The 22,962-nt window shown below is 38.2% G+C and overlaps 1 protein-coding gene and 1 non-coding gene across 4 annotated transcripts in view; one reads left to right on the top strand and one right to left on the bottom strand.

The window, feature by feature from the left end:
- Window positions 1-22,962, bottom strand: part of NKAIN2 (sodium/potassium transporting ATPase interacting 2) — a 1,086,277-nt gene that overhangs the window by 39,588 nt on the left and 1,023,727 nt on the right. For all 3 annotated transcript variants that reach the window (XR_008629758.1, XM_055134851.1, XM_055134850.1), the window contains exon 5: window positions 177-237. Coding sequence is in view for 2 of the 3 variants with exons in the window: in XM_055134851.1 (XP_054990826.1) it covers window positions 177-237 (61 nt within the window). In the remaining variant the exon portion in view is untranslated. The remainder of the gene's footprint in view (window positions 1-176; window positions 238-22,962) is intronic.
- On the top strand, window positions 16,360-16,462 carry LOC129404734 (small nucleolar RNA U13). Its single transcript, XR_008630091.1, has one exon. It is a non-coding gene; the product is annotated as a small nucleolar RNA U13 (small nucleolar RNA).

Raw genomic sequence — 22,962 nt, 5'->3', positions numbered from 1 at the left:
CTTTGATACGCTGGGTGCTTCTAAAAAACACTTTAACCCAATGGGTAAAAAAAGGCTTATTTCCTGTTCTAATGATGTACTGGGAAATACTGTCTAAGATGTAGGAAGACTATGTAGAAGGCAGTAAAGAAGGCACTTTGAACTTGAAAGAAACAGAGCCGAGCTTTAATACTTACAGCTGTCCTCTTCTTCAGTTATACATTTCACAACATAACAGGCGTAGATGAACCCTGCCAGCTGAAACAAAACAAAGATACTTTAGACAGGAGGCAAAGGCAACAGTTGTAGACCTCATGGGGACTGACTATTCAAAGGCCAGCAGTTTACAGCTAGAGTCAGTGCTCCAAAAAAGGTTCATCAACTTGCAAAATCTTGACTCCAGTGTTTATTTCTTATTTAAGTGATGTCTTAGTTACCTTATAACAAAATATGCTATTCTTTTTCTCTCTCTAATCTGTGTTTACAAGTAAGGTGAAATTAAATTATTTTAGGTATAAAAATTGTAACTATTTATTAATGTATTAACATTTACATTTATACCAATGAATTTCCAGTTTAATTTTCATTAGCCCAGAATGCAAAATTATGAAATTCAACTCACTAAAAGAATGACAATTTGAGAGAAATACAGGAAGGAGATTTCATGTGATCTTGTCTGAACTTATTTTAAGGAAAACTCATGGATTCAGCAGACATAATTAGCATGATATGTTATAGAGGAGCAACAGACTAAATTAGAAAGACTGGAAAAACATACACCATGCATCATCCTTTAGAACTAGACAAAAGAATAACTCCGTAAGAAAGAAAATATACTTTAAAGATGAATTAATTTTTTTAATATGCCGGGTATTTTTGTGAAAAATACTTTTATCTAAATGCATACCAAAAAAGGCTTATTCCGGGTAGGGCATTTGCCTTGCATGCGGCCAACCCGGGTTTGATTCCCAGCATCCCATATGGTTCCCCGAGCGCTGCCAGGAGAAATTCCTGAGCACAGAGCCAGGAATAATCCCTGGGCATTGCCGAGTGTGACCGAAAAGCAAAAAAAAGGAAAAGGCTTATTCTTTGGCCTATTATCTAACATGTTATAAAAAGCTTTCCTGTATCCAGGGAAGCTTTCTAACACTATAGTTGATAACTATGAAGGAAAATAGCACTAATATCTTTTTTATCCAGACTGAGTGACTTGTGTATTCCTTCATAATAGTATTCCTTCAAATTACGTTTAGTTGAATTAAGAGTATCATTGGAAGGAAGCAAACTAACATACTTTTTTGTTTAATGGAAAAGAACCCTCTTTGCCAAATTATTAGGATTGGGGGAAATCCTTAAAGTAAGTATCAGAATAGTACTGATGGTTTCTCACATCCACATTCATTCAAACAGGCATTAGTCCAGGTGATCCAACATGATAATATTTGATATGAGTAAGGGAACATATACAGCTTCTCTATCGCTAAACTGTTCAATTAGGAAACTAAGGTACATGATATAAAGGAGCTGCTGTGATAAGCCTAATTAAGTCATTTTTGTTAGCTGAGAATAAACATATCTAAGATAAGAAAATCAAATAATCATTTTCACCTCTATTTTGTCTTATTTGTTGTTAATGGTTTTTGGGCTAACCATTAATGCTCAGGGGTCATTTCTGGCAGTGCTTGGGGTACCATAAGAATTGCTGGGAATCATACTTGGGGTGGCTATGTGCATGGCAAGTGTCTTACTCCCTGTACTATCTTTCTGGTCCTATATTGTGTATTTGGGCTCGAGCGATAGCACAGGGGTAGGGTGTTTGCCTTGCACGGGGCCGACCTGGGTTCAATTCTTCCGTTCCTCTTGGAGAGCCCAGCAAACTACCGAGAGTATCTCGCCCACACGGCAGAGCCTGGCAAGCTACCTGTGGCGTATTTGATATGCCAAAAACAGTACAAACAAGTCTCACAATGAAGACATTACTGGTGCCCGCTCGAGCAAATAGATGAGCAATGGGATGGCAGTGGCAGTGATTGTGTAGTTGTGGGGCCAGAGTTGTTAGGGCTGAGTTGTATGCTTTGCATGTGGGCAGCCCAGTCTTTTTGAATGATTTTTCTTTTTTTTCGTTTTTCTTTTTCTATTTTAATTTTTTAAATTTTATTGAATCACCGTGAGATAGTTACAAGCTTTCATGTTTGGGTTACAATCTCACAATGATCAAACAACCATCCCTCCACCAGTGCACGTTCTCCACCACCTATATCCCGGGTATACCCCGCCCCCGTTCCGACCCTCCCCGCCTCCATGGCAGACAATATTCCCCATATTCTCTCTCTACTTTGGGCATTATAGCTTGCATCTCAGACACTTAGAGGTCATCGTGTTTGGTTCATTATCTACTTTCGGCATGCATCTCCCATCCCAACTGGTTCCTCCAGTCATCGTTTTCTTAGTGATCCCTTCTCTATTCCATCTGCCTTCTCCACTCCGCTCATGTAGCAGTCTTCCAGCTATGGGACAATCCTCCTGGCCCTTGTATCTACCATCTTTGGGTGTCAGCCTCATGTGATGCTACCCTACTCTCCACAAATGAGTGCAGTCCCTCTATGTCTGTCCCTCTCTTTTTGACTCATTTCACTTAGCATGATACTCTCCATGTTTATCCATTTATAAGCAAATTTCATGACTTCATCTCTCTTAACAGCTGCATAGTATTCTATTGTGTAGATGTACCAAAGTTTCTTTAACCAGTCATCTGTTTAAAACAGTTTTGATTCCTATCACTACATGTGGTATACTGAACACTTCTGGAAGTGACTACTGAGCACAGAGCTGGGAGTAACCCAAGCACTGCCAGATATGCTTCCAAAACAAACATCTGTTTGTCCTGTTTATATAATAGAATCATCATGGTCTATTTTTTTCTAATGGGCCTATTTGGGTTTAATGAAGATTTTGTTTGGACAAACAAAAATTACACAAGAATCCTAGCATTTTCATGGTACTAATATTTCTTAATTTTTTATCCAAGAAGACTTATGAAGATGTTCTAATCAATGTGATACAGACTGATGAATACTCTACTGCTAGTATTTTGATCAGATTGTGGCTAAATAAATAAATTATGGATTTGAATAAATCTGGGTATTGTCTGTAGTACCACTACAGTATCACTGTCATCCCGTTGCTCATCGATTTGCTCGAGTGGGTGCTAGTAACATCTCCACTGTGAGACTTGTTACTGTTTCTGGCTTATTGAATATGCCACGGGTAGCTTGCCAGGCTCTGCCGTGTGGTGAGATACTCTCAGTAGCTTGTCTGGCTCTCTGAGAGGGGCAGAAGAATAAAACCCGGGTCAGCCACATGCAAGGCAAATGCCCTACCTGCTGTGTTATCAATCCGGCCACTCTCTCTCTCTCTCTCTCTCTCTCTCTCTCTCTCTCTCTCTCTCTCTCTCTCTCTCTCTCTTCTCTCTGACTAAATGCTACATATCTTTTGGCAGTGTATCTCTTCAGTTTTACACATTTGTTACTTGTATTATCTATAAAGTGACATTTTTCTAGTGCAAAATTTTAATTCTTTGATCACTTCTTTACTTTGAAACAAAATTTCTGTGCAGAACACTGATAAATTTTGGGATGCAGGACCAATAAATTTAAACAGCTAATTATAGTGTCACTAGATTCTAGATTATTAACTGTACCACTCTCCCAGAATGCAGCCAAGGAATTGTGTTCTGCTTACTGGTGATCTTTTAATTATATTTCCTTGCTTCCTTAAACACCAGGAGAGCCTCTTTGATAAAATGAAAATATTGCTGCATTTCATTACAAAAGCATGCTAATTAAAAGAACTTTTTAAAATCAGTAACCCCCTAAAGATAAAATTTTCTTCCCCCAAATTGTTAAAGATTCACAAATCTGTCATCTTCATGTATTGTAGCACTGTCATCCCGTTGTTCATCGATTTGCTCGAGCAGGCACCAGTAATGTCTCCATTGTGAGAATTGTTACTGTTTTTGGCACATCAAATATGCCACTGGTAGCTTGCCTGGCTCTGCTGTGCAGGCAGGATACTCTCAGTAGCTTGCCGGGCTCTCCGAGAGAGATGGAGGAAAATTATTAATATATCAAAATTGTGTGGACGGTCCACAGCAACAGTACAGCAAGCTGGGCATTTGCCTTGCATGTGACTGACCTGGTTTGATCCCTAGCACCCGTGAACACCAGCAGGTATGATTCCTCAGTGCAGAGCCAGGAGCACCACAGACATGGCCCCCAGCCAGAAACTAGAAAAAAAATTGTGGGGACAGATAGCACATGTCTTGCATGCAGCTAATCCTGGTTCAATCCCAGACGTTATATGGTCCCCCAAGCATTGCCACGTGCATCTCTGGGGACCCTGAGCACCATCAGGGTGACCCGGGTAACCCCCACACCTCAGGACCCATATCCTCAGGCTCTTGCATTGAACCCCCAGTCTGGTGGGCTGAGCGTTGTCCCCTACCCAAATCATCTTCATATTTCTCTATAATATCTATAATTCTATTTTAATTTAATAGAATACTCTTTATTTTTTTTTTTTGCTTTTTGGGTCACACCTGGCGATGCACAGGGGTTACTCCTGGCTCTACACTCAGGAATCACCCGTGGCGGTGCTCAGGGGACCATATGGGATGCTGGGAATTGAACCCGGGTCGGCTGTATGCAAGGCAAACAGCCTACCCACTGTGCTATTACTCCAGCCCCCTAATAGAATACTCTTAGCAACTAAAAAATTTACCGACAGAGAAACGGGGTTTAAAATTATTTCAAACAGGGCCTGGAGTGATAGCACAGCAAGTAGGGCATTTGCCTTGCACGTAGCCGACCTGGGTTTGATTCCCAACATCCCATAAGGTTCCCTAAGCACCGCTAGGAGTGATTCCTGAGTGCACAGCCAGGAGTAACCCCTGTGCACTGTGCATCATCAGGTGGACCCAAAAAGCAAAAAAACAAACAAAAAAGAAACAAACAAAAAATATTTCAAACAAAGATAGAACCTTCTATAAAGTGTAACTCTCCTATTTGCTACATTAGCTACAAAGATGAACTAGCTAAGTCAGGATTTTTCAACCATGGTGCCATTGACATCTTGGGTTGAGGAATTGTTTGTGAGACCTATTAGGCATTTATAGCTGTTTAACTTGTGTTATCTACAATCAGGAGAGCTGACAATTGAGACAATCAAAACATTTCTCTCGACATTGCCTTAAAGCAAAATAGCCCTTGGTTAGCGATATTGTTTTAGATACATTTCCATGCTGAAGAAATTTGTAAGTCTATAGCAAGGATACAGATATAATTGTAATTCGAAGTAAATTAAGATAAGTGTCAAGAGGAAGGAAGAAAATTGAATGTCTACTTAGAGACAAACAGTAAACTGGGCGCTTTCAAGCATTAGCTCATTAATCCTCATAACTACCATTGGAAGAATCTAATTTGTACTTCTCCAGAGAAGAGGTAAAATGGGCTTTGCGTTCTTAGAAGTGAGTTCATCGAGTGGGAGAAGTATGAATTGTATTCAGGGATGAGCTAATGGTTCTATATGATAAAGGTTCATTTGCAACTTTACACCAGAGCAATGAAAATGAAAGCAGTGAAGACAGATTAGAGCCTTAATTGAAGAGCTTTTTGGACACACCAAATTGCAAATCTATGTCATTTTCTACACAATTCATGTCAGGAACATCCCATCTTCTATTGAAAAAGTATAAAATTTTTCATGCAATACAAATCCATTCTAATGTGATACTTAAACTTGCTTTCTAGCCTCATTTACCATCTTTCCTTGCCTTAGAAATGTTGCCAGTTGTAAGCTGTTGGTCAGTTGCAGACATATAAAAAAGTGCCTTCTTTTCCTATTTTTTTTTTAATTATTAGCTCTTTCTGCCAGTAAAGTTTGGGAATGTCCTACATCTTTTTTGCCTCCCTGTTCACACCTTTATTCCTCTGAGTAATTCCAAATCATTCTTTAATAATCAATTACCTTTCCAAGAACTAGCTGGCACTTTGGAGACAGACTTTCATAGATGGGAGTCTTGGAGAGTGGATAAAGAGGGGAAAGGTGAAGAGAAATTCAAAGCATAACTCAGAAAAGTTCTGGAAGATATAGATTGTTTCCAGGGAGAAGCAAAGATCCTGCTTCAGAGGAGTTTACGTGATGTGAAGAGAAGGAAGATGGTGTCCAAAGCACAGAATGGTGACCCATGTAGTCACAAGTGGATCTGAGTAACTTAAATCTAAATAATATCATTTCAATTCTTTTTTATTTAAGAATACTAGAATAATGATAAAATTTATCAGTGGTATTATACTAGGCATACATGCAATTATACATGTGTACAAAGGCAAAGTATTGTTTCTGGCAATCAGAGCAGGGCAAAGCCTAGATAGCTTTCTTTGTATTAATGTACATATATTTGAAATATCTAGTGTGATTTATTTATTCTAATTCACTTTATAAGCAACTGCATTTCATCTTGATAGCATGCTAGTTAAAAGAAGTGACTTTTTCGCTCTAAATCAAATTAAAGTTATTTTTGCATATCCAAACTAAATTATGATTGTACGTATTAGAAATTCATGTAGGAGAAAATAAATAAAAAGAAACGAAAGGCTTTTGGTAAGTGTTTTAAAAATATTTATAATTTCAATGTTATAATTGAAAAATGTTATAAAATTGAAATTATAACAAGCTCAGTGTTCTGAATATAGAGGTTTTTTTTTTGGACTTGTAAGTATGTAGTATGTTTATTTTAACCTAAATCTTCCACTAAGTATAACTAAACAACTATGGACATTTTAATATGACAAACATAAGACTAAATGCTGGACATAAGATAAACTGGCTAGTTAGAAACTTTGGGGGTGACTTTCTAATTTTTAATCTAATTTCTGTTCTTATATACAAGAAGAAGCCTTCAACCTAGAAATATCAATGCAGCAGTTAAAAATCCAGAATAAAAATCTGTTCTGTCTAGTCAAAGAACCAGTGAAGAGATAATTATTTGTTCTTACTAGGCAATTTTCCATTTGCCAACACTAAAGAAAATAATATTAATCTCACTAGCAAAACACAGCAGCAAACAGAAGAGAGCCAAGTCCACCTTAGACATTTGCCAGGCCATGGTATCTGAGCACTCAGGGAGAGAGTTTGGACTTTCATTCCTGCCAGGAAGATGAAATTATGGAAGAGAGTTCATAGAAATGACCAAGTATGGACAAAAGAAAAAAGTAGACTGAAAAAAAAATTAGCTATAAGGGGGTTAAGAGTCAATAGTGGGACTGGAGCAATAGCACAGCGGGTAGAGCATTTGCCTTGCATGTGACCGATCCGGGTTTGATTCCCAGCATGCCATATGGTCCTCTGAGTACCACCAGGGGTGATTCCTGAGTGCAGAACCAGGAGTAACCCCTGTGCATTGCCAGGTGTGACCCAAAAAGCAAAAAAAAAAAAGTCAATAGTAAAACAAACCAACTTTGTATAATTAAAATTCAGAAAGGAAATGAGGGAAGTACAGAGACAGTACTTTGAAACACTGACTGAAAATATCCTAAATTTTATAAAAGATCTAGCGTTTCATATTCAAGTTACAATCTGAAAAATGGTATCTCTCGCATAGTTTAATATCAAACATTAACTGCTTTTGTTTTCCTTTAGACACCATGGTTTATAGTAATTAACAAAGAGTTATCAGGTTTATAATGTTCCCACGGCAATTCTCAATAATCTTAGGTATTTAGAATAACATATCTAGGGAGTAGGAGTTAGCAAATGAGGATAAGCAACCAGTTCTAGATTACACAAACAAAAATGACAATTTTAAATGGAGTTGTCTTTTTTGAGTAGAAGTCTTTCCCTCCTAGCTTGTTGTTTGCATACAGGAATGTGACATATTTTTATGCATTGATTTTATAGCCTGCATCTTTGCTCTTTTGGTTTATTGCATTTAAGAGATATCACACACCAGTGAGAATGGTATGTACCAAAAACACTGGAGAAAATAATTTTTTGTTGAGATATGGTTAAAAATGATAATTTTGTTTGCTCTTCTGTGTCATATTACATTCACATAATTCAAGATTGACTCAGAAAAAAGAGTCTAACATTGTTAATAAGCGTATTTATTAAGGAATTTTTGTGCCATTTTAAATGTGGATTGGTGTGTCATCTCTGTTGTCTGATTGGATTATTTTCATCCATATTATTCCACTGGCTAGACTATTAGGGAGCATGTTGCCAATATTCTTTGCTATGGCTACAAATAACCCAGGTGAAGTTGTGAATTTACAATAACTCATGGAGGATTTCCTTTAGGGCTATTGTGAATGTTCACAGCCTACTGAGTCAGAAAAGCTTTCCAGAGGATAAGAAATATATCTTAATGCCAGCCTTTAGGTATTGTGCTGCATCATCAAGCATAACTGTATTTAACACTTTTTAAAAGATTGAATTAAAGTAGATGTACATGCTCCTTGTACATTATCAACTTAAGACTGGTAATGGACTAAGCCAAATACCAATGCTGGGTTTACCAATAATTCCCATTTTAAACTGGCCTATAAAGTCTGGGAGATTCTTCAGGTCAAACTTACCGAAAAGTTACCTGAGTTCAAATTAATAATATATTTGTAAAGTTGATGAGCAGAAGAAACTTAAATGTGGTGCAAGCAGTTATTAAATTCATATGTCATCATGGATAATAACTGTCAAATTTTAGATATCATCTTTATTTAAAAAACCGATAAGAACAGTAATTGAATCATTCTATAGATATGCCAGCGAGGGAGATGATCAATGAAATAACTTATCTATTGCAATAGAACTACCAAATAATGACTTGCTTTTGAGGTTAAAGCTAAAATAGAGTCCTTGAGAAAAGTATTCCTTGAAAATAGTGGAGTTATGCTGTTTACCTAAAACAAGTACAGTGTTGTATATCAATTATATATCAATTAATAAAAGAAAGTGGGAAATGTAAAGAGCAACCCATCAACAGTACTCTGATAGTAAAAGTAAGTCTAACTAACATTATATCTCACATATAAATGGAACCTATTACTCCTTTACTCACTCATTTATAATAAACCACTTGAGAAAAAAACACCCTTTTCTGAACATGCAATTTTAAAATATTCTATAAAAATGTTAAAACCCAGTACTAACTGGCAGACATTTTGTTGCTTGGTGTGTGTGTGTGTGTGTGTGTGTGTGTGTGTGTGTATAGGGGGTGAAAGGGAACTGAACCCAGGTGACATGCATGAGGGCTTTGATGCTGAGCTCTGTGTCTACTTAGTGACTTTCTCCCCACCCCCAAGCCCACAACACAGACATTCTGAACAAAATAAATACTACCTTTGAGGGAAATGCTATTAATAGCACATACATAAATTTCTTGCTCAGAGATAAAGGAACCAAAAGGAGAATGAATCACACACCTGTTTCAATGTATGCAAAAATAAATTCGTCTACCTGCGGATGTTAATACTGAGAAGTCAGAAAGTGTTCACTGCAGAGATTGTGCTGCTCCAGAGAGGAAAATGGACATACAGGACTAGATTCTTCTGAAGAAATTAGTGAAACTTTATTGGAATACTGAACCGTTGTTAACCTTGCTTCACCCTCCTGCCCCACAGAGGTGCTCAATTACTCCACAGAGGTGCTCCATAAGGAGGTTAGTAACTACTATCTATGCAACACAACTGCTTCTAAAGCACAGTTCACAGCATCAGAGTTCAAGAAATTATAAATGAGGTGACATCATATGACCATAACACAGACCACACATTGGATCTGTACCTGGACAAAAAGTTTGACTTTAAGGGGCTGGAGCGATAGCACAGTGGGTAGGGCATTTGCTTTGCACGCGGCTGACACGGGTTCAATTTCCAGCATCCCATATGGTCCCCTGAGCACTGCCAGGGGTGATTCCTGAGTTCAGAGCCTGTGAATCACCAGGTGCGACCACAAAAAAAAGTAAAAAAAATGTTTGACTTTGAAAAAAGCAATGATAAAATCAGTAGAGAATTAGAGGCCCATGTCAATCTGCATGCATTAGGTTCTATTAAGTATCACTGTATCACTGACATCCTGTTGTTCATCAATTTGCTTGAACAGGCACCAGTAATGTCTCCATTGTGAGATTTGTTGTTACTGTTTTGTCATATTAAATATGCCATAGGGAGCTCACCAGGCTCTAACGTGTGGGCAGGATACTCTTGGTAGCTTGCCAGGCTCTCCGAGAGGGATGGAGGAATTGAACCTGGGTTGGCCACGTGCAAGGTCTCTATTAGGTATAATATCAAAATATTCTTGAAGAAAGCCAACAATGACCTGATGATAGAATTTCATAATTATATGCAGAACACACAAACAGGTGGTGGGGGTTAGGTTTTCAAAAGAGAATTATTGTATTGGAACAAGAGAGGTAAATAGATGTACGTCCTTCTGATCTTTTTAGTCAGAATTGTGTTCAATGCTGATACCAAGGTTGAATAGAGGCACTCAATAGAACTGTAAGCGTTCTCAGAAGGAATTTACATGAATGAAATGCTCACAGAGGTTCTCAATAAAAATTGCCATGGTGATAGGTAATTCCACAAGCTCCTTGGTGGTTGACTGCTTCCTAGAAATATCAGTGAAAACTCCCAGATCTCTATGGTCACAGAATTCAAAGATTCAAAACTTGCTATTGTCTGGAAATAAAAGTTTGGAATCATTTATCCATTGAGACAATGTACATGCCATCTATTAAATCAGTCCTCACCAAAAGGAAAACAGAATGTCTTTATCCATGTTAGATTTGTAAATATGTAAATATGCTTCCAGGTTAAAGAAACTGTGGTCATTTAGTATTTGGGAGGGGAATGTCTTGTCCTGCCTTATCTATATTTTGAAGGGAACTTGGGGCCCCCTAGGATTCCTAGAGGATGTATGTATACAGATATATATATACAAATGTATATGTATATACACATATATACACATATATACAGATATATATATGTGGACATAGGACCTCTGTTTAGGGAACAGTCTTGTTCCTTATAATCTTCTATGAGGATACTCAGTGACCCTAAAGACCACCCAGTATTGAACAGTTGCATTTTCAATAAGAAACTGACTCTTACTTCTCTTAGAATAAGAGGCTTATCAAGAAATAGGACTGAGTGACATAAATCTCACTAGTAAAACTCCAAGCTGACCTTAGACTTGTTGATGGTACTTTGATAGTGTTAGTACTACCTAACTTTGATGAACTTTTATAAGGCATTTATTCTTTTGGCACATAGTACTATAAGAGGTATTAAATGAGATATAATTATCAAAAATAATGTACCGATTAATGCTATATCAAAATGAAATAAACAAGAAGAGTGCTTTATTGTAAAGGAAATAAAAAGGAAACACTAGGAAACCTAAGGAAAGAGAAAAGTTGCTTTTGAATGTTAGATATATTATTAAGACTTTTGAAACTCTAGTTAAGTAGGACCTGAGAGCAATGGGCCCCTTTACCATGACATCAGTGGGAATAAGCTTTATGCTCTATGAAAAGGTATTTGATGTAGCATTCAATGAAACTTGCTTCTGAAGTAAAGTACTTACTGCAACATGTGGCAGAGGAAGATGAATGGAAGTGAAGATAACAGGAAAAGAATCCCTCAGGGGAGTAAGATGTGGATTGGAGAAGACACAAATTTGAAGAGCAGTTTTTTCCTAAAGCATTTTTAAAAGGAACAGAACTGATTCAAAGTGTCACTAAAAGGCCCATCATCACTATCCAGGCTAGCTGTATAATCCAGTTGGCTGGAATGATTTGGGAGATAGAACTCAGCTGTGAATGCTGTTATTCACTCAGTCTTTCTTCCTTCCTAACTTTTTCCAGTATAAATCTTAGAGTATTTGATTTCTGAATAAATCATTGTTAAGGGGAGAATACAAGATGTGAAGAGAATTACCTCCAATTAAAGGATTTTATTAGTTATCAGTTACACTATTGCCGTTTGGCTAAAACATGTAATCATATCTAAAGAAGGAAAGCATGCAACTGCTTTTGTGTTCTACTTTAAAACTTTTTTCAGTGTTTAAACATTAAAAGAAACAATTATCTAACTAAACCCTCACATTCTGGTAACTAACAGCTGGGAAATAGAAAAGAAAAAAACAGTGATTGGTATTCAAAGTACCAACTAGCATTATTGACATGGGCACTATATTCTAGTCTAGGCTAGTATCTTTACATCTTGGTTTTATCTAGTCTTTCCAGAACCAAAAAGAAGAAAGTTTCTTTTGATTTGTAAATGTGAAAACTGAGGCTTAGGGAAACTAAATTATTCAGTTTAAATAATTTAAGATTAAGATCTTAATCTTAAGATTAAGATAGGAACTGTATCTTTCTTTCTTTTTGACAACAAATGGTGGAGCACAGTACTTCATCTTCTCTCTACATAGGGATCACTCCTGGAGGGTTCAGGAAACCATATGGAGTGCTAGAGGTCAAACCTGAGCTGACCACATACAACAAGGCAAGTACCTTAAATACTTCAGTCTCCTCATTTTTCACTCTTGAGAAGTATTGTTAATTGAAAAAAATTTTATTTTATAAGTTAGTTCCCAGTGGGCTACACTAGTACATGACAGGGACAAATGGAGACAATACTGGCACCCGCTTGAGCAAATCGAGGATCAATGGGATGACAAGTGATACAAGTGAAGTTCACAATATTTTATTACGTTTAATATTCAAACACCCATCCCACCACCAAATTCGGGATGTTTCCATTCCAAGCCCCAATCCCTGTCCCAAAACACAACCGAAATAATATATTTCATAGTGTCTGTTATGAAGAACTGCTGAACATGCTTGCAAAAAAGTGTTCATATAGGAAACAGTTTGAAGATTGTTCTATTTTGGCAGGAACCATTAAGACATTCTATAGGATATCACTAACATGTTGTTAAAGTTTGGGTGATGTGAACTTTGGTATATTTGTCTGAAAATATGTATATACGCATATATATATATTTCCTTCTATGATTTGTTGTCTACTGTCTGAACCTATCATATGTGGTGTGGTAATTATGGAGAATGGGTAGGGAGTGTCTTATGATGTGTCCAGAAATATGTTTACTTATATGTGAGGCTCAGCCTGAGCATGTGGGAAGTGGCCTTTAGTGTGTCGGTGGTTGGGTTGTGGAGTTTTTTTGGCTGCCAGAGCTGGGTCCTTTGGGGTGGGGAGGGCTCTCACCTGCCCCCCTCTGGGGTGCCCTGTGTGAAAGAGCCTGGTGCGGAGTCCGGTGGCATGGCTATGGGGGCCTCATGTTATGCTCCCTTTCAGAAAAAGCAGCTGTGGGATTTGGGGTTGGCCGATGACAAGATTATCTGGCACAAACAGGAAGTGGCTTATGGGCATGACCTCTGGGTTGCCAGAAACTGGGGGAGTATTGTTAATTTTTCTGAGGCAAAACTTAAATGAAGTGAACATATAATTCTAAAACTTAGAATGAATTCACATTAAAAACCACTAAAATCAAATTCACCTGGCTTTTCAAGGTGACTATTAGGATGATGAAGATAATGTTGAGCTTCAGATGGAACTCACCAAGGAGTACAGGGCTCACCGACCAGACAAACCACAGAGGAGTTTAATGCCACTCAGGGGAAACCTGGATTATGTAGGAGAATTAGAGAACTCCTCCTCCTCATTTAATTACTGCTTCAGTTCTCTTTCAGTGGTTCCAACTCACTGTGATTTTATAGTCCTCCTTTGAATCATTTATATATGCTCTGCACACCAGAGTGGGCTTCTTGCATTACAAATATATTGGTGAGCCACTAATTATCTTTGGTTTACTGCGGATGAGCAAGAATGAGTCTCACATTAGGTGGGCAGTCATAGGGTTGGCCTGGTTCTAAGAGCCTGGAAATCTAATTAACAACTCTTCTTACTCATAAATAACACCAATAACTGACACTAACGGGTTCAAATACATTCACAAGGGACCAGAGAGATAGTTCAGGGGCTAAAGCACAAGCCTTACATGTGGCTAACCCTAGTTTTCCAGAACCACAGGATCCCCAGTGGAGCTTGGAACCTCCTACTGACCCACTCCCCAGGCTGTCTGATGTGGCACTTAGCCCTAATGAGCACTATTTGGGAGACCATCAATCCCCATTAAAAATATGTGTTTGATTCTGCTCAAGTCTGCGTTTCCAGTCCCAATCCTATGATTCTTCTCTTTACTACTCTGGGCCGTTTCCTTTCATACATGTCATACAGTTAGATAGCTCTGTGCATTTTCCTTTCCAACAAAACATTACATAGTGAATGAATATCTATCACCTGGTTGACTTCAAGTCTTTTTCTCCAGGAAGCATTTCTCAAATGCTCAAAGGCATAAATTGGCACTCCTTGTTCTACATTCATAAAATATCCTATTAAATATATTACATCACTGCATCACTCTCGTCCCATTGCACATTGATTTGATTGAGTGGGCACCAGTAACATCTCATTCAACCCTGTTGCATTCAGGGTCAGGGGAATGAGGCCCATTATTGTTATTTTTTTTTTGTTATTGTTTTGCTTCTTTTGGGTCACACCTGGTGATGCACAGAAATTATTTCTGGCTCTGCACGCAGGAATTACCCCTGGTGGTGCTCAGGGGATCATATGGGATGCTGGGAATTGAACCCGGGTCAGCCACATGCAAGGCAAACACCCTACCCGCTGTGCTATTACTCCAGTTCCCTGTTACTGCTTTTAACATATTGAATACACCACGGGTAGCTTACCAGGCTCTGCTGTCACCTGATTCTGCATTGCTCTCTTCCAGGAGCTTTGTTTTATAGTCTCTGGATCTTGGCCATTGATGAGATTACATGGCGCCGGGGGCAGTTTGTGAGTGTGACTGCAAAGTTACTGGAAAATGGGGGATTTGGGTGGAGGACGCCCAGTCCTGATCTGAGCAGGCTTGGAGATCTCAGCCATGGGTCCTGCCTACCTGGGTTCCTCTGTCTGTTCTTTCATGCATGACGCTTGTCTGAATGTGTGAAGAGTGGCCTTGAGCATAGGTTCTGGAGGTTTTGGGCTGCTGGGGTTCTGCTTGGGGAGGGGAGGGAAACTCAACTAATTTAATAGTAAGTAGTTTTTAACTCAAACTGGATTATGAACATCTCTCTGTGAAAGAATAATGTTCTTGAGTCATACTGCCTGTTTCTTGCTTTTTTTACTGAGTACCTTATTTTTGCATGTGATTTAATATTATTTTTGAGATTAATCTAAGCAATTCCACATAGCAGTAATTTATTCTGTTTTATTTTCAATTAGCATTCCCTGATATGAATATTCAAATATTAGTTATTTTCTTTACAACAAACCACTCCAACATTTATGGTTTGAAATAAAAACCATTAATTTTTTGCTCACTTTTCTGTGGTTAGTAATTTCTCTGGCCTGGGTTCAGATGCGCAGTTATTTTATTCTACTAGGTTAAGTTCTTCTGTGATCATATGTGTCAGCTGTTAATTATCTAGGAAGCTCTTCTCCTCAGGATGGGTTGGTTGTTAGTTGTGGTGACAAGGAGAAACAAACCCCATATTTGTGGACTGTTCTCAAATAATTATCCTACAGTGCATTTTGACTTTTTGTTTATTTTTATTATATTTTTCCTTTTTGGATCACACCCGGTGATGCACAGGGGTTACTCCTGGCTCTGCACTCAGGAATTACTTCTGGTGGTGCTCGGGGTCCATATGGAATGCTGGGAATTGAACCGGATCAGCCATGTGCAAGGCAAAAGCCCTACCCACTATGGTATTGCTCCAGCCCCTGGTTTTGGTTTTTAGGTCACATCTAGAGGTCTTTTGGTCTTACTCTTGATTCTGTTCTCAGAGATCATTCCTGGAAGGACTCAGATGTGGTGAGTGGAGATCAAATGTGGTGCTGCAGATCAAATCAGGATTGTGAAAGGCAAGCATATTCACCCCAGTGCTATTGCTCTGGCACCCAAATCTGACTTGTTTACATTGATTCCTGAGCCAAGATAAGAAATATCAGGCTGACTAGCTCATGTATTTATCTTCTTTCTGCCCAATGTCAAAAACTGTAAATGGATGACTAATAAAAATCTTCCATGGTCCCACAATATATTTACCCATTCATCTTTTGAAGTTCAGACATGAGAGTTGATTTCATGTTTGGGCTACTATGACTGAAGCTACTCTCAATATTTTATACAGATATTTTTGTAAATATATTTTAAAATTTCTCTTAAACTTCTACAAGAGAAATTGTTTCATCATTGCAGAGTGGAATGTATCTGGATAAAAATGGGTTGGGGATCCTTTTCCGTTCATAAGCATGATGACTGGGTGTTCAAACGTTTGTGTGCCATGTGCCTTCCTAAAAACTTTTTACGCACTTGGCACATTACCCATCTGATATGATCTCAAAAAAAATGGATTGAGTCCTGGAAAAATTTAACAAAGAGAATAATCAATGGACTCTTTGAGAATATAGAATTTTAACAAATTTTATTAAAATGATTCAAATAAATGAATATATAAATGCATTTATAAATATGTAAGATAATTTTTATAGATAATTCTTAGTACATCCTAAATTTCAGCAAAGTATTTCTATGAATGCTAACTTAGACCAGTGCTTGGAGAACTAAAAGACTCATGGTCACAATGTATAAAGTTTTGATGTAAAAGGACAATTATTACTTCAGTTAAAAGAGTGGAATTAAAGGTATTAGAAGTCTCAATAATTCCCTAGCATGCAACAAATTATATGTTTGTGATATGAGAATTTGGAGTATTTTTCAATTCAAGTGACAAGTGGATCTCAATAGATTGAATGTTTTTCTGGCAAATGAATAAGTATGAGGTCTAACACTTAGGCTTTCAAGGGTTATTGATTCTTACTTCCAGATAGTTCTAAACTGGTATCTGGGACTAACTCACTTTAAAAAATTATACTTTAGGATGTTATGATTAAATAATAGCAGCAAGATAAGTCACATTTAGTTTATAGGTCAAAGTGAAGATAAATGAAATCATAGCAATGAATTTTCTTTGATCTTTGAAGAGAAAGAGAATGTTAATACTCTTTTTCTTCTTGCTAAACATTCATCAAACTTAGATTCTATTTATCCATTTTCACAATAAGGAAGGCAGTTTTTTTTTTGTTCTTTTTTTTTATTAGTTTATTTTTAATTAGAGAGTCATTGTGAGGGTACAGTTACAGATCCATACATCTTTGTGCTCATGTTTCCCCCATACAAAGTTCAATAACCCATCCCCTCACCAGTGCCCATTATCCACCACCAGTAAACCCAACATCCCTCCCCCCTCCCCAGTCCCGTCTCCCCCCACCCCACCCTGCCACTATGGCAGGGAATTCCCTTTTGTTCTCTCTCTCTGATTAGGTGTTGTGGTTTGCAATAAAGGTGTTGAGTGGCCATTGTGTTCAGTCTCTAGTCTGTATTCGGCCCGCATCACCCTTCCCCCACATGACCTCCAACCACATTTTACTTAGTGGTCCCTTCCCTGAGTTACCCAGAATGAGAGACCAGCCTCCAAGCCATGGAAACAATCTTAAGGAAGGCAGTTTTAAAATTCTCTTTCTGTGCCTAGCAGATATTGACTGTATCAAATGGCTTTTATCTCATTTCTCCTTTCAGGGTGTGTAGAGGAGTGAGCTGTCAGCCAATTTAGATTACTTTATAGAAATGCCTTCTCAATCCGAATGGCTGAGAGGCACATGAGAAAATGTTCAACATCACTAATTATCAGGGAGATGCAGGTCAAAACAACAATGAGATATCATCTCACACTGTAGGATAACATAGCCTCAGTAGTTTAGTTTTATTGGGTTACTCCCGCTACAGTGCTCCTATTCCTCTTTGTTTATTTGTAGCTTCTTTCTTGGTGTTCTGTTGACTTGTAAATAATGTTTTTCTCTACTCCTTGAGTCCTTTGCATAGTTTATTCAGAGCAAGTCCTTTTTGTATGGACACAGGAAGACTTAACAAATGTTATGCTTTTGTAACCTGGGAGTCATTTGACTCTACATGATATTTTCCTCCAGGGCATCTGTTCTCTTGACCTAAGCCTCAGCTGCCCTTACTTCCTAGCATCCCCAAAGCAGGGTCCCAACGACATGGGACAAGAAGGACCCAGGGCAAGCGGTGAGTTGTGTGCTACCCTGGCATCGAGATGGGCCTGGCCAAAGTGCCTAATGCTTAACTATAAGTTAAGAGCTTGATCATGGACAAATGCTGTCATGATCCAAACAGTGATACTAGATTCGGACCCTGCTAGGGTGAGGAATGATTAATCTGGCCTGAGTCCTGTGGTCTGAGCCTGTGGCAAGATGTGCCAGGAGAGCTGCCTTGCACACCTCAATGTATCTCTTGGTATATCCATGCAAAAATAACTAGTATTAAGATGTTAATGAGTGTTTGGAATGTGGAGAGGAGAAAAAACCCTTAAGAGGTATTTTGCCTACTGGCAGTCAGGAAGGGCTTTAAAATGCCCCTAGGTTATGTTCCCTTAAAACCTGACAGCCCTCAGGAAGGGCTTTATTATGTTGATTTTGCTACCTGGCTGGGTGTAACCTAGGGGCAAGGGCAAGAGAGGAAAAGGAGACAGAGAAGCCAGAAAGGAGCGGCAGTTGATCCAGAGAGAGGCCAGAGCAGGGAGTGCGGGAGATGAGAAAGATGGAAGATTGAATAAACAGTAACTAATCAGCAACTAGCTTGGTCCTCGTTCTTCCTTTGCCTGTCCTTGACCACCGGCCGTTTCGATCCAGTCCACACACCGCGGTTCCAGGGCACCGAACGTGGGCGGTGAGACAGAGCCGCCTGGAGAGCCCGCGAGTGCACTCGCCCCTCGGTGAGCCTTAGTTTTTTACATCACACCACAGAGACTGGCCCACATCCCAAAAAACAAAAGCAACCGGTGTTGGCGTGGATGTGGGGAGAAAGGGACTCTCCTTCACTGCTGGTGGGAATGCCGACTGGTTCAGCCCTTTTGGAAAACAATATGGACGATTCTCAAAAAGTTAGAAATTGAGCTCCCATTTGACCCAGCAATACCACTCCTGGGAATATATCCCAGAGAGGCAAAAAGGTATAGTAGAGATGACATCTGCATTTCCATGTTCATTGCCGCTCTGTTTACAATAGCCACAATATGGAAAAAACCAGAGTGCCCGAAAACAGATGATTGGCTAAAGAAACTCTGGTATATTTACACAATGGAATACTACGTAGCTGTCAGAAAACATGAAGTCATGAAATTTGCATATAAGTGGATCAACATGGAAAGTATCATGCTGAGTGAAATGAGTCAGAAAGAAAGAGACAGACATAGAAAGATCGCACTCATATGTGGAATATAAAGTAGCTGAGAGGTACAGGCTTACAATGTTGCGATTCCTGGCAGACATTTCTCTGGACTTAGTTACTAAAATACTAAAATACAGAAATCCAAAACTATGCTGCTGCTAGTGCGGCCTCTCTTCATTCTCAGCAATGGAAAACAAATTACCAAATGCTTTCTTTTCAGCAGATTGACTTTAGGGGGGAGAAACTCCAATCAATAATAGTGAATTTTTTTGTTGAAATATTGAATGTAATGAAAGTAAAGTGAAATTTACCAGTTACACATGTGGGGTGGGGGGCTGGGGAGGTGGGGGGAAGGGGGGAGGTATATCGTGATTCTTGGTGGTGGAATATGTGCACTGGTGAAGGGATGGGAGTTTGAGCATTGTATAACTGAGACTTTAACCTGAAAGCTTTGTAACTTTCCACATGGTGAATCAATAACAGAATTAAAAGAAAAAAAGAAAAAGAAATGCCTTCTCAAATTAAAGATTAAATGTGGGGCTTAGACTTGGTTCTCTTATTCTCAACTAAAAAGATCCCTTAAAATCTATTTAATTATTTTTTATTAATAAATATTATTTATATTATTTAATATAATATAAACATTATTTATATTATATTAAGCCTTGCAAGCTTCCCATGGTGTATTCATATGCTAAAGCCAGTAACAAGCTGGATCTCATTCCCCTGACCCTGAAAGAGCCTCCAGTGTGACATCGTTGGGAGGGCTGAGTCAAGAGAGACTTCTAAGATCTCAGGGAAAGGACAAATAGAGAGGTTACTGAGCCCACTCGAGAAATCGATGATTAACGGGATTTCATGATCGTGATTGTGATTATTTATATTTATTAGTTATTATTTATTTCTATTTGTGTAAAATGAGATCTTGAATTACCTAAATTAGCTATTCTTATTTCCTTTCTCTAACTTTCACATCATTGAATTTTTCTCATAAACTTGTCAAAAGAATTATCAAGAAAAAAACCAACATTGATGAGTTCATCAAAATAAACAGGAGAAACAAAAGTGAAGCAAAGTATCTGATCCTTTAGTAAATATGTATGTATAAAGAACTGTTGAGAATGCCACTCCCTACTCATACATGAATTATTTTTTTCATTATTTTAAAACTGATCCAGATGCTGTAAGAAACAAGTTTCTTTTAACTCATCATATTAGTATTTAAACTGCCATTCAGTTCTTCCCCAATATTAGGAAAATATGTATTTTTAAAATTATATTTGATAGGATATAACAGTATGCTCTTTCTAACCACAGCATCAGGACTCAGAAGGAGAGAACTGTCTGCTTTGTTCTTGCCTCAAGATGCTGTGATTATCCTCTGTTCTTGCAGAAAAGTGGGGCTTAATGATAGTCTAGCACCACACTTTACATTAATGATTGCAAAGTTGGTGAAATTTCATTACCAAATGTCATCATTGTGCATGTATGTGTGAATGTGGATCTTAAGAGAGAAAGAAATACTGAGTAAGAGATGGCATTTTGTTGATTTTCATGGTCTTTTATGGAAGTTGACCGCATTCTTTTGAAATTAGCCCCTGTCAGCTTCTACAGATCAATTTTCCAAGATTAAGACAGTTTAATAGTTTTTTTAATACCAACATCTATCTCCACTCCAGATCCCTGTCATACACCAAATTCACTTTTCACAGCTTTGTGAAAAGCAAGCAGGTTTCACTCAACTGTGTTAGTCTGAGAAAAATATTAAACAATAATAATAATTAATAGTTACATAGTACTTAAGCCATCCAATCCCTCTTCATAAAAGCTCTATTCTTTTACCCTTATAATCATCTGATGAGGTGGGTGTATGAATTAGGTTTCTTCGAAGATAAAACTTGGGGCAATGAGAAATAGACTTTTTTCATGTCACTTGATAGCAAGCAGTAGAGTTGGAATTGTACCTCAGCTCTACCTCAATCCATGCTCCTAATCATTACGCTATGCTGTCACACTAGTTTGGAAGCTCGTCGCTGGATCTCCCAGGCTCTGTGGCTCTTTAGAATAACTATCTCACGAACTGAAATCTCTACCTTAAAATGTTTCTGGTTAGAAAAGGAAATATAGGGAGCAGGAGTGATAGCACAGCAGGTAGGGCATTTGCCTTGTATACGGCCAACCCGGGTTCGATTCCCAGCATCCCATATGGTCCTCTGAGCAACACCAGGAGTAATTCCTGAGTGCAGAGCCAGGAGTAACTCCTGTGCATCGCCAGGTGTGACCCAAAAAGCAAAAAAAGATACTAAAATCAGAATCTATTATTTGGACTCCCACCTTATATTTTAAAAATTAAAAACTGAATTATAGGGAATAAATTCCCATATTTAAGTTTTTGACAACTAAAAACAAACCGACCATCCCTGACTGAGTCAGAGCTATAGTACAGGGGTTAAGGATTATATCTTGCATAGATTTGATCCCTAAGCCACACTGCATGACAGTCTGGCTTGCAGGGTTTGCAAGGACTGGGCTCGGGGCCCCATGAGCACTGGCAACTAGGTCCAACTGCCCATTGCCCACCCCCCCAAACAAACAAATAAAGAAATCATATCAACAAAAACAAAACAAAACCCTGACCATGTGATTATGCATTTACTTGATACAATTTTCATTTTCATTTAAATTTAGCTTTCCAAAGTAAACGCTTCAATCTTACATTATTTATACTTATTAGTGCCATAGGTAGTTCTACAAGAATAAATTAGGCTATACTGAAATGGATGAAACATAGATACCAACCTGTAGGAAATAAATTACAATTTCTTAAATAGGGAAAGAAATTTGGCATGAAAATACATGAACTAATTACTGATATGGAGCACATATAGTTGAAGTTTGTACTATGGTTGCTTTGGAGAGTTAGAAGGAATGGAAACCCTGGTTTTATTTCTTAGAAAACACAATGCATAGAAACTGCCATAAGGATTAGCACTACAAATGAACAGTTCTGGCTATAATAAAATGAAAATACAGAGAATCATGTGAAATAAAGAAGCTGGAAAAGGATACACTTTCTCACTAATTTTACAAATGGGAAAAAGAGTTCTTCCCATTTGTAAAAGCATGGAGTATAGAGAAGCAAAATCATTCATTTCCCATTTTCAGTTTTTCTGGCCTAGAATTTCTGCTCCTTTTCAAATGCAGTAATATTATCTTGAGTCGGGAACCTTTCATAAAGACAGAGTGTAGCCAGGACTAAGAAACTGAAGGATACCAACATTACCAGAGAAATTTCAATGTATAATGTTGAATAAAAGTTGAAGTTCATTGTCATGCAAAAATAATGATGATAGTTTGGAGATCAGAACAAGAAAGGTAAATTAAATTTAATAATTCTCGCAGAATGGACTGCAAGCATGGAGACAGGTCGCTGCCGTGGGTGAAGGTGACTCTGTGAGGGGGCAGATCACTGCATACTAGTGTTTCAGAACAAAATCTCCTAAAACAGCAAATGACTTCATGAGAATGGGATTTGGCTTTGTTTTCTGTCACACATGCCATTCTAAGCCAGAAGGAATAGAAGATTGA

The sequence above is a fragment of the Sorex araneus genome, chromosome 4, assembly GCF_027595985.1.
Source record: "Sorex araneus isolate mSorAra2 chromosome 4, mSorAra2.pri, whole genome shotgun sequence".
Taxonomy (NCBI): domain Eukaryota; kingdom Metazoa; phylum Chordata; class Mammalia; order Eulipotyphla; family Soricidae; genus Sorex; species Sorex araneus.
The sequence above is the reverse complement of the archived record's forward strand: the minus strand, read 5'-3'. Positions and strand labels throughout refer to the sequence as shown.